Here is a 15,177-nt window from a genome sequence, read left to right on the forward strand (position 1 = left end):
TTTAATTCTTTAGTTCTTTAATCAATTTGCCCAAAAATCTCTGGGCAGAGTCATTTCACACTTACGAACAAAGAAATCTGCAGAGGGTGCTGAGTTGGCCTTCTCCCCAAAGCCCACAATGCTTCAAGTGTAGGCTCATGATACTGGGAAGTGTTTCCCACAGAATCCAGTCACAGACATGGAAGAAGTGAAGCACACAAAGAAAGACAACCAGTGAAGGGGCTATCTTCTGAGGGATCTGCAATGGCTACTGGATGCTTAACCCCAGGGGAATCTGAGATGCCAACTCACAGTCACTCCTTTTAGGTGGCAAGGAACTGGTGGTGTCCTGCACACTTTACCACCAACAGCTGAGGGATGCTCTAGGTTGGAGCCTGGGATATTGATCTTTCTGCCATCCAGGGACAGCACAGGCTCCTTGGAGATACTTCTCATAAGCAAATGCCAGTCCTAACAGTGGACTACCAAAAACCGAGGGTAATGGCTGGCAAGAATGGTGTGCTGGCATTCCCACAGGTCATATGGAGCTACCCCCTTCACTTCTTCCTCCTTCTGCACTGGGTGCTGTAGGGAGCCCCAGGAATGTTTCCGGAGGTAGGCAATAAAAAAGCCTTCATGATTTGAATGTGCAGTGTCCCTCACAGGCTCATGTGCTTGAACACCTGGTCTTCAGTTGCTGACATTGTTTGGATCCCTTGGAGAATCTGGAGTCGTCACTTTGTTAGAGGAAGTGGTTTAGTGGGGTTTTACAGTCAACGCCACACCTTGTTCTCTTTCTGTTTTCTGACTATTGATGAAATGAGACCAACTGTCCTTCTGCTGCCACTCTTTCTCTGCCACGAGGAGCTGTATTGCCCTGGAACTCTGAGCTGGAATAATCCCATTCTCCCTTAAATTATTTTTATCTGGTTATTTTATAAGAGCAACAGAAAAGTAACTACAATAGGAGCTGTGTGTCTGGGTGAAGAACCATGTTTCCTTTAACATTCTCAAAGACGGTGTGGGTGCTTTGAATGAGAACCCACAGGGTCTTATGCTCAAATGCTTACTCCCCAGTTAGTGGAACTGTTTGGAAAGGATTAGTAGGTGTGGTCTTGTTGGGGGACGGTGAAGTTTCACGCCAGGCCCAATCTTTCTGTCTCCTGCCTACGGTTCAGGATGTAAACTCTAAGCTACTGCTCTAGCACCATGCACTCCTGCCTGCCTAACTGACAGAGGACTGACTGGCCACATCTCATTCCCTGCCATGATATTAATGGACTAACCCTCTGAAACTATAAGCAACCCTCTAATCAAATGCTTTCTTTAATAAGCTGTTTTGGTTGTGGTATTTCATCGCAGCAATCAAACAGTAACCAGGACAGGTAGATTGCAGTAATTTGTCAGATGAACTAGACTTTCATGGGCGGAAGCCTGATGCTTTTCCCACCTTCCTGGCAGTCACCTCAAACAACATCCTGTGCACCTGCCCTGCCACCCACTTCCTGTCAACTCTATGCACAACCAGTTGCCCAGTAATATTCTGAGTGACTCAGTCAAGTCTTGAAGCTCCTCAGAAAGTATGTATCCCCCATCTTCTCACACTGTACTTCAGAACCACTAGAGTGGAGGCTGCCATGGAAAGGCAGTGAGTTCCAGTAGCTTGCAATTAAAATTTTGTTGTCTGCACTGGCTGCTTTGCACACACCGGTGATTGCTGTTTGACCACTAGTAATTTACCATTCACCTCAATCAGACCTCACCACACAGCCACCTCAGGTTCAAGGAAAACAGGGAAGTCAGGCTGTGACAACTACAGATGGTCAGGTCTTTACAAAGTCAATTATCCCTTAATCCTAGTGTGTGCATGTGTGTGTAGGAGATATGTAACATTAAAAATAGCTCCAATTTTAAAACTACTGCCTAATATTGTCATGTATACTCACATGACCATTTTATACCACCACCTTCTCTTACTCCTAAGTAGAGAAATCAATTTTTCTGTGGAAGGCCAGAACCAGAAAAGGGGTTCTTCAAATATCTCAGATGCAGAAACCTTGATGTTAGGAAGCAAGCTTGTACAACTCTCTCCTGGCCTTCTGCCTTCTCATCCCTTCATCTTTTTCCTTCCTCTGTCTCTTCCTTCTTTTCATACATATGTGTGTGATTTTCATGCACATATGTATGCATATTCACATGTGTTTGAGTATATTCACACATACACATGGATATGTGTGGGCATGAATGGGAAAGTCCCAAGTTAATGACCAATATTTTCCTCAATAGATCACCACTTCATTCATATAGGCAGGGTCCATCCCTGAAGCCAGAACGCACTCACGCCAGCTCATCTCACTAGCCAGCTTGCCCCAGGAATCCCCCTTCTCTGCCTCCACAATGCAGGGATTACAGGCCACCACCACACCTGAATGGCTCTTCCACGTCCCTGAGATCTGAAATCCAGTCCTCAAGCTTGTGTGGCAAGCACCTTCTGCACTGAGTCACCTCCTCGTTCCCTTCTGTATTTTCAAAGCATCATTACCTTCACCTCCCCCTCCTCAGTGACCAATACATTCACAGGCTCCCACAGGCTCAACAACACATGGATGCTCCCACGGATCAGGAGGCCTTCAAGTTATAGCCGACTCACCTTCCCCAAATGACAGAGCCAGCCTTGTGTCCACATCCACACAATTGCCTAGGTAATCGGCAAAAGAGGGGGCAAACAGCTAACATCCTACTGGCTGCACAAAAAGGGCTATGCATGTCACCGGTTACATTAGTTAACCGGTACCACACCCTAGTGGGATACGCTCAATAGTTTACACAAAAGTTTAGGTCTATTTAGTAAACAATGTTGACATTTTTCTCTGAGTTGAGGATGTAGTTCAATGGATGAGAATACTTGCCCAGAAAGCACTAAGCTCTGGGTTTAATCCCCAGCATGTATGCAATTATATATGGTATATCATACCTGCTGATAACCCCAGTACTGAGGAATCCACAGCATGGATTTGAAGGTTACCCCTGGATATATAGTGATATTTCCAACTGAGTCCAGTTGAGACCAGACACAGTAAAAGATTCTGCATTTCCATCATTCCCCACCCTGCCTAAGGATTCCCAGAAGGGAGAGAGGATGCTAGATGATCTCATCAGGATGGTGTCACTGCTTATGGTGGCCTTCAGGCAGCAGGAGGGCTTCATTATGTGAGTGCAAAAGACTTTTCCAGGCAGATGGAGCAGAAAGCCCCACAGTGAGAGAACATACCAAGCCCTGTTTCCGGGAAAAACATCCACTGCACAGCAGACCTAACTCTCTTAATGTCATCAGTTGTAAACATGAAAATATGAATTACATCTTTATTGCACCCTGCAAATTCTCTCCAAACATGTTCAAGCATCCAAAGGCTGGCTCTGTACTTCATCTCTCTGGACCCCAAGAGATCCCCTCACTCTCATTCAAAGAACAGCAGATACTCAGCAAGGGTCTGAGAATGCAACAGCCCCAAATCCAAGTTCCAAGACGATTCAAACTCAGGGCCCATGACCTCTGCCCTCAGACAAATTTAGACTTTTCTGGCCACGTTAGGGCCACCTGTGACCTTTATCACCATTCACATCTGGGTATAATGGAAGAAAAAAAAACCCATAAACTGAGCAGAAACCAAATATCTGTGAAGCAACAGTCCTCCCTATGATGCAAGAGAAGGCAATGAGATCCTGTGAGCTTGTCTAATGTCAGCCTCAGGAAAAGAAAGCATTTGTTAATTTCTTTCTCAGTTGCAAAAGCATCACACACTGTTTTCAAAAGAAATTACTAGAAAAGACACACAGAAAACAAACCATAAATCCACACTCCAGGAGACAGCCAAACAATCTAATCTTACTCTAAACATTAAGTAAAGTGCTCCAGTGAAAGCATAGAAGCATGAACACATGACTGTAGATAAATGTGCCCCCAAACAAGTTAAGTTGGCATTACACCAACCAGTGATATCACTGACAATTTCAGAGTCAAGAGCAGACCACCATGTGCTTCAGTTCTCCCTTCTAACGTCAAGCTAAAGGAAGAAAACAGGCCATTTGGAAAAGGGGGGCATTGCCAAATACAAAGAGCTGGTATCTCTGAAAAGAGACACATTCTCATTTGCTTTCTATTGCTATAGAATGTTACAACCAAAAGCAACTTGGAGAGGAAAGGGTTCATTTCATCTTACAGGTTATAGTCCAATGAGGGAACTCAAAGCAGAAGCTTGAACAACAACAACAACAAACTTACCAGTTTGTTTCCAGGCTCACATTCAGCTACCTTTCTTATACAGGCTAGGCAATCAAGAAAATGCCTCTCACATGCCCATAAGCCAATCTGATGAAGACTTTCTTCACTTGAGGTTCCTAGTTGAGGTATGTCAAGTTGACATGCAAGATTATCCATCACAGGGCAAGAGTTCTCACACTGGGACTCATCTTAGCCACAGACCATTCAGGATTAGAAGGGCCTGGAGTAGGTTAACTGTCATGACTTCTTCCTTTATAGGTGAGGAGACTAAGGGCCAGTAAGTTGAAATAAATGCCTAACCAGGCATAGAGTGAGCAGTGACCCTTCTAACTCCCACCAACCAATTTTTCTAAACCTTGGCTTTCTCCTTCAGTTACCATGAGAGACCATGGGGCTGGAGAGATAGCTTGGTGGTTAGAATGTTTGTGTAATATATACGCAACCATGGGCTCAGTGCCCTGCATTCCATATAAACTCAGGTCTAGAAGTGCACCACTGTACACCCAACACTTAGGAGTTTTAGGCTGAAGGATCAGAAGTTCAGAGTCATTCTTAGCTACACAGTGGGTTTAAGGCCAGTGTGGACTACAGAAAGACCCTGTCTCAAAAAAAACAAAAAAAAAGTTTTGCATGCTGCGTCTTAATTTTGCTCATTGCACTTGCAGCCCTCAGGATGTCCCTGGGTAAGGTTGCCCAATGAACAAAGATGGTTCCTTCCAAAGTGCCAGCAACAAACCTCAGTGAGGCTGACTTTTAGAAACCAAGACTGGAAGGTCAATTCTGAGTGGATCTGGAGACCTCAGAGGGTTTGGCTCAGCTGCACAGATTCCACTGCAAAGCCACGGATAGCTTCCGAGGCTTCTCGGGGGGGGGGGGGGGGAGGAGACAAGAGGACTTAAAAGTATCTTTGAGCAAATAGCAAAGTGGAGTTTACTCTTCTTCCTCCTATGTTGCCATTGATTTTCCCAATGCTTCCATGGCCACAGCACACACTTCCAGAGAGGAGGGCCAGGTTGCACAGCTCTCAGGAAAACTCTTTCTTAGGCTTTCAGAACATGAGAAGTGAGACGGTCCCAGAAAGCCAAGAGTCACGGAGACAACAACACAGACAGCAATGATTTCCATGAGGACAGGGCAAGTACATGCAGCATCCAGAGACCAGACAACCTCCAAGTGCTAGTTAAATTCTGGGGAGCCCACAGGACTTGGAGACCCCACCTATTTTGTTCTGTTTTCATCAATGCTCTACCTGCATGTACTTCAAAGTGAGCCACGATCCTTGGTTTCCTAACTCTCCACAAGTGTGAGGAGATGCCCTCTTCCCTTCTCTGTCCACCTCTCGCCCTCTGCTTCTGGCCTCCCACAGAGATTGTGCTAGAAAGCCAGCTACAAAGTCCTAAGGATTCCCACCATCAGACCTGCTTGGAGTTGCAGATCTGCTGAGATATTTCTGAGGTGCCATGTGGCCCTCCTCGACCCTTACCGGGAGGGGGGATGCATTCCTGTTGTGTCAGCAAGATGCTCTCGGCTTCAAGGGTGGTAATAGGGATCAGAGAGAAATGCTCTGTGCAATGACCTAGAACATACCCTAAGCACAGGAATATCAAAAGTGTAATTCGGGAGCTGCTGCTTGGTGGAGTGCAGTTCTTGGACTATGTCCAGGGTGATGACTGCTCTTGACCTTGCCCTTTGCACAGCACATCACTCATGGCACATGGCACATGAGTTGCTAAACCTGGGTCCTGACTTGGTCTTCCCCCTCATCCCTCCTTTTCAAGTTGCTGAGGAAACCCCTATCCTTCAGTGTTAGCGTGTACCTTTTATAAAGCAAGCAGTAAATTCAGAGGCAGATTCTGCATTGAATTAGCCCAGGGAAAATGGACAGAGCAGGAGAAAAAAACACATCTACTGGAGGATATCAAGCCCCTCCGTGAAGCAGGCAAGAGAAAGTAAGTGGGGTCAAATGAGCCCAGGCAGACCTGAGCTTAAGCTAGACCAGTGCATCAGAGCAAGGTTCCTCTGCCAAATGATGGAGATCAGTACAATTAAAAAAAGGATGGCTATTGTGAGGACGAGGTTAGAAAATGTGTGTCAAATGCGCATATCAGACCACACACACACACACACACACAAAAAAAAAAAAAAAAATCCCATGGGAAAAAGAAAGTATAAATAGCTGGGCTCTAATCAGGAAAACTCAAAGGAAATGTCTCCCTACATTGCTAAGATACAACAGGGTCAGAAACATTGACTGTACCCTGTGGCTGCACGCCTGAACTCTAAACACAGTGAGTCCACTTATCATGAGCCAGGGTGACATGGGAAGGTAAAAAGGTCCCTGTATGTCCATGGGCTGCAGGCAAACACAGAGAGCAATCACATATACTCCAGCTCAAGCCCTCAAAATGTCCACCCAGCTAACTGTAGCACTGAGAACCAGAGGCCACCAGGGATGCTCTAGGAACTTGATCATGGTCACATGGACCCTCCCAAAATAGTGGACAGAAAACTATGATTTGGTGCACCAAACAAAACTAATGCATAGTGAAGTTCCAGCAGCTTCTCACTGTGATGCAGGAAAGCTCCTTCACGTCAGAGTGAGGTGGGAGAAACAGCCCAGGGCCAGGAACTCTATAGGGCAGTGGCTCTCAAACTGTGGGTTCTGACCCCTTTGGAAGTCGAATGACCCTTTCACAGGGGTTGCCTAGGACCATCAGAAAACACGGATATTTACATTACAATTCATAGCAGCAGCAAAATTACAGGTATGAATTAACAATGAAAATAAGCTAATGGTTACGGTCACAACATGAGGTATTATAGCGTCACAGCATTAGGAAGGTTGAGAAGCACTGCCTGAGGGAGTTCAATGTCTGAGGGTTGATAAAGATAAATGCTGACAGGGCTGAAGAGCTCTACGCCTGGATCTGAAACTTTCATTTGAGTACACTGCTTTATTGGATATATAACGTTTATCATTTGCTTACCAGACTGAGTGAGTACCATAGCAGAGACAGTGAGACCATGAGAAAGGCTTGTTGTGGTCTGTTGAATAATCCTGCTCCGTCTTAGCAGTCAACTGGATTAGATCGATTCTGTTTTCAGCACTCCACCAGTGTTTGCCAAGGGACGACAGCCCAGCCCAGCGGTGTTGAAAGAGCCTGCTCAAGCCAAGCAAAGTAATGTCAAGTCCCACCACTGAAGGCGAGACCATGTGTTCTGACTACATTGTGGCTAAAGAAGGCTTATGTTCCCATCTGTCACCTTCAGAGCAATGGTGATGACAGAAGCCCTCTAGGGATCCATGCATATCCCTGGAATCCTTTCCTGACTCCCCAACTCCAGTCTGGATACATCCAAGCTTAGAAGCCTCAGCTGTAACGCCAGAGGAAAAGCTGAGAATCCGACGTGGAGCTGGTGAAAACAGACAGATTGGTACCGGGCGGTGGGAGGGGAGTGCATGGTAGCCTGCAGAACCTACAAGAACCTACATGGTTCTAAGATTGGAAAGGGGGTGGGAGGGACTGAAGACATTTCTTGTACTTAAAATAGCAGCCTTTGCAAAAAATTTGGCCCTTGTGGTGTGCCTTTAGGTATTCTCCTAGTTGTCAGGGCACAATGAGAGCTAGAGCATCACTAAGTCCAAATGCTCCAAGAGATCGTTCTACCAGCCAAACCCAGATACACCATTCATAGGTGGCCTGAGTAAACTATGCAAAGCTGCTTAGAAATGGAGTCAGGATGGACAACACGGGATGTCCACTCCCCATACCATCACTCTGTGCAGACAGTTCTTTGGTCCAGACTCCACCAATGCCAATGCAACATTAAACTAGCCACTTGCCTGGTAAGCATATTCTTGCTGATAATGTTCTAAAACCAATTCCTACAATTCTTACAGACACCTGGGCAAAGGGAGGGCATATCTTGGATACAGCAGATTCCCGTGCACTGAAGGATGGACTGAAGTCTCTGGGAGATACTGGTAGGCTAGACGGGCAGAGGCTGAAGTTAGCTTTCTTAAGAGTTGTGGGTTCAATGTATCCCACACAGACTTGTGGGCTACTGAGCAGTGTTTTCAACCATAGGTATCTCAAGATGTTTGATATCTAAGAAGTCTGTGGGAACAGCAAGAGGGTTAGGGGGTAAAGGTTCTTGTTGCTGAGTCTGATCCCTGGTACCCATGTCAAGGTGTGAGGAAAGAACCAACTCTACAATGTTTTCTCTCTCTCTCTCTTCCCCTCAACACACACACCATCACCCCCACCACCATCAGTAACAACAAGTAATCTTTAAAAATTATGTGTATGAGTGTTCTACCTGCATACATGTGTGTGCACCATGTGCCTGGTGCCCACAAAGGCCAGAAGAGAGCATTTGACCTCCCGGAACTAGAGTTACAGATTATTATGAGCCACCATGTGGATGCTGAGAATTGAAGCCTGGTCATCTGCAAGAGCAGAAAGTGTTCTTAACTAACCACTGGGCAATCTCTCTGGTCCTGTAAAGTAGGGTTTTTGTTTGTTTGTTTGTTTGTTGTTTTGTTTTGTTTTTTAAAGGGAGAAGAAAGCTGGGTGGATTCAGAATCTCTGAGAATAGTCTAAAGTCAGGGATAGCTGGAAAGCACCCTGTGCTCTTGTGTGAATTTTCTGCGAGGCCATCAGATCAGGTGTGAAGGGAGCCCTCCACGCCTGTGCATCTTCAGAAGCATGGACAGTTATTCTCAGCTGGGAGCCAAGCAGCCCAGTGGATGACACGGTAACAGACAGAGCATCAAACAGACCAAGGGTCCTGTGAAACAAAAGGAATCTATGTCTAAGAGACTCTTAGACTTAAGACTCAGTTGCAAATCACACTCCCAAGGAAGTCTCCACAGCCTGAGGTACCTCAGTGGTGTTGCCTGTGGCCAGGCGGCTTCTCACAAGCTGCCATGGGATGTATACCCTGTCTCTAGTCTGGAATACAAAAACACATCCAACAGCGAATGAGACTAGTAAGGGAGAGAGTTTAAGGCCCTTCCTAGGGACACCTCTGACTCCCAAGGCCCTCCCAATTCCTGTCCTTCCATGTCATACCTCTTTTAGGTACAAACACAGCACTGGATATCAAGGATCCCTAGGTGGGAGACTGTCCTCAGGACTTTACCAGCAAATGGAATGATCTTTTTTCAGACCACATCATCTTTGGAAAAAGTAGAAATTAAAAGAAAAAAGAATTTGCCAGTGAGCATGTAGGACTCCTCAGTGGTCAGACACAGTCCCCTATGAATCAGACAACCCCTTAAATGTGGTCTGTGCTATTCTGGAACCCCCAATAAGCTCTTGAAAGGTTAAAAAGGATAGCCTTATTTTGAAAGGCCCCAGAGGGCCTTTGGCCATGTCAGATTTTTATAGCTTCGTTCAGGGTCAGGACATGTACGGATTTTTTATTCCCTCTGAATTTAACCAGTATTTAAGTATACCGATTATAGCTGGAAACACACATCTCTTTCCAGCATGTGGTTGAAGAGGTGGAGGGGAAAAACAGCTTTGGAAATTTACAGCCCAGAAATAGCATGTGGTCTGTCTGCTTGGGAAGAACCAACTCCTCTGTGACAAACAGCGAGAAGCCCAGCATCGACCAGCAAATAAAGACAGGCCAGACAGCCGGGACTTTTGTCCCCAGGCCCATTACTGGACATCAGGCAGGCTTCCCAAGTCTAGGACACACCAGAGGCCAGCACAGAGTCAGAATTGGAATAGTGACGATTAGCCAGGTTGCAAATAAGTGTAGGCCATTCAAGCAAAATGACTTGACAGAAGCCTGACTTAAAAGAAGTAGTAAGGAGTTAACAGCACTGGCTGCTCTTCCAGGACTGGGGTTCAGTTCTTAGCACCCAAAAGGTGGCTCATGACCATCTGTAACTCCAGTCCCAAGGAATTTGACACTCTTTTCTGACCTCAGGGGGCATCAGGCATGCACATAATGCACACACACACACGCACACACACACACACACACACACACACACACACATAACATTAATATATAAAATCTTCAAAGATGAATAGACTTCTTGGGGAAAATGAAGCAATAAAATTGAAAATGTACCAACCATTTCTTAATTGCAGGAAGGAGCCACTGTGCCTGGTTATGGAAAGGTACTCTGAGCATTAGAAGGTCTGGAAGGGCCCTTAGAGATCTTCTGGCTCAGCCAACAGCCAGCTCTATGAAATTTCTGGTGTCTAGTTCCTGCTCTGCTGACATAGGATCAAGAGTAAATCAAGCTTCTGAGGGTATTCTGAGATTGTCTTGGGAGCATCAGCTGGAAGGTCAGGGTGAACACAGGCAACAGGGGTTTGTTTCAAAACGGGGTCTGGGCAGAATGCCCAGCTTTAAGGCATGGGTTTAAGATAACCTGTGAGAAAGGATTGCTAAACTGCCTTGCCCAAAATAATATCTGGAAACCCATTCACAGAATGCTCCCTACCGTTTACTCTAAGCTGAACTGTCTGTGGTTCCGCGTTCAGACACATGTTAACGCACAGTAAGACATGCAGACAAAAAGAGACTTGGCTCTGTGCCATGGACACCTTGTAAATGTGCCTGGCAGCGAAACCTCCGTGTGTCACTGAGAAAACAAGAGAGAAACTGAAACGTGTGTATGCAGCATTTGCACTCCAAGTGCCTTCAGCGCTCTCCGCCTTCTTGTTGGAGGCAGGGTCTCTCACTGAGGCCAGAGCTTGCCAGTTCTGCTAGACTGGATTGCCAGTAAACCCCATGGATCTACCCATTTCTGTCCCTCCAACAGATTGCAAGGCACTCTAGGCTTTTGTGTAACATAGGTAAAACTCATGGCAACAAACTCAGACCTACCTGACAGCCTCTTACCGACTAAGCCATCTCCCTGGACAGATGGTTACTAATCTGAATACTGTTATGTTCCTTCTTCATGTGTTTTTGACATAGGCAGAAGCTCTGTCACAGGAGAGAAATCTGAACTGTTCAATTCAGGAGTGAATTGAACTGTTTTCGTTCAATTCAACTGAATTGATCAAAAATGCTTCTACCTTGGCTACTGGTCGTGCCTTCTACACAACAATGGTTGTGAGACATCTAACAGAGAAGGACTTCCACCTTCTTGAATGCTCTACACAACGTAGCCAGCTTTGAGCCAGGGGAATTCTTGAACATTCAGCAGCAACAAAGACAAAGCTGAGACGTCAGTTTCCCTCTAATGGTATAAGGACAAAGTGTCCAGACACAAAGTGAACTTCAAATGAAGCACGAAGGACCTAGAGGGCTGGCTCAGGGGTCAAGAGGACTTGCTGGTCTTGAAGAAGACCAGTATTGAGTTTCCACACACCGCCCATAGCAGTGTCTTCCCACGATGGATCACTAGGATCAACCAAACTGTCAAGAGCAGGTAATTCACATCATGTCAGAAGAATCTTCTAAGGAAATGTGTGTGTGTGTGTGTGTGTGTGTGTGTGTGTGTGATTAGCTGGGAGTTAAGAAAGCCACATTTCTCTTAAATCAGATAAAAGTAGTTTCAGAGAGAGGAAAAACCATAGGCCAAACTTTCTCATGAGTAAAGGAAGAAAAATCTAAAACAAAATATGAGCAAATAGGATCCAGATGTGTATGAGATGTGTATTTAAACATGTTTCTCCAAGGACAGCAAGAAAATTTGACATAACAATAAGCAACGTGTCAAGTAACACAGGAAAAAAAAATCATGATGGGAAATGGATCTGATCCCAACACATGGAAAGAAACCTCAACATGCATCTGTGATAGAAACAGAAGACAGAGCTCTGTAAAACAAACCGAAAGAGGAGGCGGGATTTCCTTACCCTAATGCATTGAATGCAGAGAGAAAAGTGAAAACAAATAGCCTTAATTAAAATCAGGCACAGGAAAGAGCACCTTCCCTGGCTCTCACTCCTCCCTTAACTACCACAGAAATTCCTCTACTCCAAACAGAAGAACGAAGAGGCGTAAGCTGTTCTTCATTATTCACAACTGTCTTTTATATATAGGGGAACCTTCAGACAAATTTTAAAAAATACTAAAGATTTGGTAAAGTGACTAGAGATGTAGGATCAGTGAAAAAAAGTCCAAGAATGGGTCTGACAGGCTGCCATTCCCAAAGTAAGGCAGCTGAGAATAAACTCGAAGGGAGAGGGTATGTTAGTCTTTAGTTGGGGTATGATAAAACACAGTGATCAAAAGCAACTTGTAAAGGAAAGGGTCTACTTCAGTTCCTGATTCTCAGATCACATGCCATCACCCAGGGAAGTCAGGGCAGGAACTCAAGGTGGGAGCCTGGAAGCAAGAGCTAATGCAGAGGCCATGGAGGAGTGCTGCTTACTGGCTGCCTCAATTTGCTTTCTTATAGCACCCAGGACCAACTACCCAGGGATGGCATCACCCCCGGAGATCTGAAACCTCCCACATCAATCCTTAAACAAGAAAATGCACTACAGGCTTGCCCACAGGCCAGTTTCATGCAGGCATTCTCAGTTGAGATTCCCTCTTCTCAAACGACTCTAGCTTGTGTCATGTCAACCTAATACTAGCCAGCACAGATGAGTAAAGCTCTTCTTTAAAAAAGCGCAAGAATGAAGAAAACAAAGCTGGTAAGAAGACCTAACGTCCCTATTTAAAACAAAGAAGAAAACAAAGCTGGTAAGATAGACCTAACGTCCCTATTTAAAAAAGTGCAGTGGGAAAAAAATCATAGTAATGTCTTATCGACCTGCAGATTTAATGCAATCCCGGCAGTTCCTCGACGGGTTTGTTGAATTTGGGGTTTTGTCATTGTTATTGTTTAGGCTGTGCTCTGGTTTCCTTTCTGTTGCTGTGATAAAACACCATGACTAAAGCAACTTAGGAGTTTGGGAAAGGGCTTAGTTCACTTTACACTTCTAGGTCATAGCCCACGACCGAGGGAAGTCAGGGCAGGAATTCACCCCAGGCAGGCTGCATGGAGGAGCACTGCTTGCTGGCTTACTTGCCAGATTGCTCTGGGGCTTGTGTTCCATGAGCTTCCTCATGTGGATGCCACCCACAGTGGACTGGGCCCACCTACATCCATTATCAATCAGTTCTACAGCTCCCATAGGCCTGCCCAAGGCCAAACTGATCTAGGTAATTCCTCAGTCAAGGCTTCCCTCCCAGATGATTCTAGGCTATGCTGACAATTAAAGCTGTCCACATCAGGATGCTTTTTGTAATATTTTTGCTTCTGATGCTATGATGCTTTATCAATTAGCTCTACAATTTTACAGAACTTTGAAGGCCCAAGTACAGCCCACTTATGGAACTTTCTTCAAGAACTGAGGTAGTACCTCAAGAAGTAGTGACACAGAGGTGATCAGATAAGGTGATGAAAGGAACCCTAAACATGAATACATAATACAACAGAGAGTGTGCGTGTCATCAAGGTTAATGGAGAAAAGGGGAAGGGGGCTGATCAATAGAATCCTGGTGCTATTTTTCTACCATGGATAAAAATCAGGTCAGTTTGCAACATCCCACACACAATAGTGTCCAATAACTTACAAAACTATCCAGAGAAAACATAAAGAATCAACTGACAACCTTGCAATACAGAGCGTCTCCAGTTCATGGCCTTAACTGTCAGGTAAAATTGATAAGACTCTGTATGCTGCAGTCAAGGATATGTAGCCATCAAAAAGATACTTCACAGAAAATACAAATCAATGGCACAAGGAGGGAGGTGCTATTTTTAGCACACAAAACGAACAATACTCTTTAGAATATATGAAGACTGGCTTCTCAAGTCAGTGAGGGAAAAAAAAACAGCTTAACGGAAAAAGGAGACCAACAGGACACAACGGCCATTAATACTGAGGAGGATTCAGTGTGCAGGTATGAGCTGTCATGTCAGAGTCACATCACCATTAACTGGGTAAAAATGAACAAGCCCTATGGTGCTAAGCGAAGTAGTGTTTTTAAAGCACACTTTTAAAGGAGGCTGGTTCTCTGTTGGCAAGAGAGTAGAGTTTAGCATGCTTTAAGGAAACTGCCACGATGGTCTCTTGTATCTGAGCATTAGTGTGCCTCTCTTTGGCTCAGGTGACCTTTATAGGTATCTGATCAAAATGGGAAAAGTGCACTTGTGGATGAGAAAAGTATGCAAGAATATTAATAGTAGTGGGATTGTGATAGCTAAGACTGACAATAACTCACATGTCTGTGATAGGAGAATGCCTGGGTTATAACAATAGCTATATATAAAGAACAATCGGACTAAACTAGAACACAGGCTGGGGAGATGGCTCAGTGGGGAAGAACACTGGCTCTGGGTTCAGATACAAGAACCCACACAGAAAGCCAGGAGTGGCATGGTTTCTACTTCAAGCCCCTGCCTGAGTTCCTGTCCTAACTTCTCACAGTGAGGGACTGCGACCTGCAAGCTGAAATAACGCCCTTCCTCTCCCAAGCTGCTTTTGTTCAGAGGGTATTGTCATAGCCACAGAAAAGGAAGCTAGAACATATCAAAAAGCTATGTGGAATTACATAAATAACTTCACTGCATCCATGACTTGTCTCTTAAACACATATGTTTAGGTCCATGTATGTAGAAAGAGGTTGAGGGAAAATTCAGCATGTAGTTATAATTTTATTACAAGAATTCTTTAATTATATGCTGGTGAAGACCATTTGTCTGTTTTGATCATTGCTGGAATGACAGTAATGGAAAAAAATATGTTCAAACCTATCAATTGTAACTTTACTCTATCAGAAGCAGCCCCACCTAGATTTTGAACACAAATGTTTCATTTTTGTTATATATTCAAAGTGTATAATATGTACACAGGAGACGGAAGTTCTAAAATGCTGAGAAACACATGATAAGGCACAACTCATGCAATGACTATTATAACCAATAAAGTCAGGATTAAAAT

At 44.8% G+C, this 15,177-nt stretch overlaps 1 protein-coding gene across 5 annotated transcripts in view; it reads right to left on the reverse strand.

Annotated features, from left to right (window-relative positions):
- Positions 1-15,177, reverse strand: part of Rnf144a (ring finger protein 144A) — a 114,220-nt gene that overhangs the window by 68,029 nt on the left and 31,014 nt on the right. Inside the window, exon 1 of one of the 5 annotated variants that reach the window (XM_060366333.1) lies at positions 7,249-7,386. The exons of the other annotated variants lie outside the window; for them this stretch is intronic. Within the exon in view, the coding sequence (XP_060222316.1) occupies positions 7,249-7,267 (19 nt within the window). The 5' untranslated portion in view covers positions 7,268-7,386. Of the gene's footprint in view, positions 1-7,248; positions 7,387-15,177 lie in introns of those variants that run through there. 5 annotated transcript variants of the gene reach the window in all.

Source organism: Meriones unguiculatus, chromosome 1 (assembly GCF_030254825.1).
Source record: "Meriones unguiculatus strain TT.TT164.6M chromosome 1, Bangor_MerUng_6.1, whole genome shotgun sequence".
Classification (NCBI taxonomy): Eukaryota; Metazoa; Chordata; class Mammalia; order Rodentia; family Muridae; genus Meriones; species Meriones unguiculatus.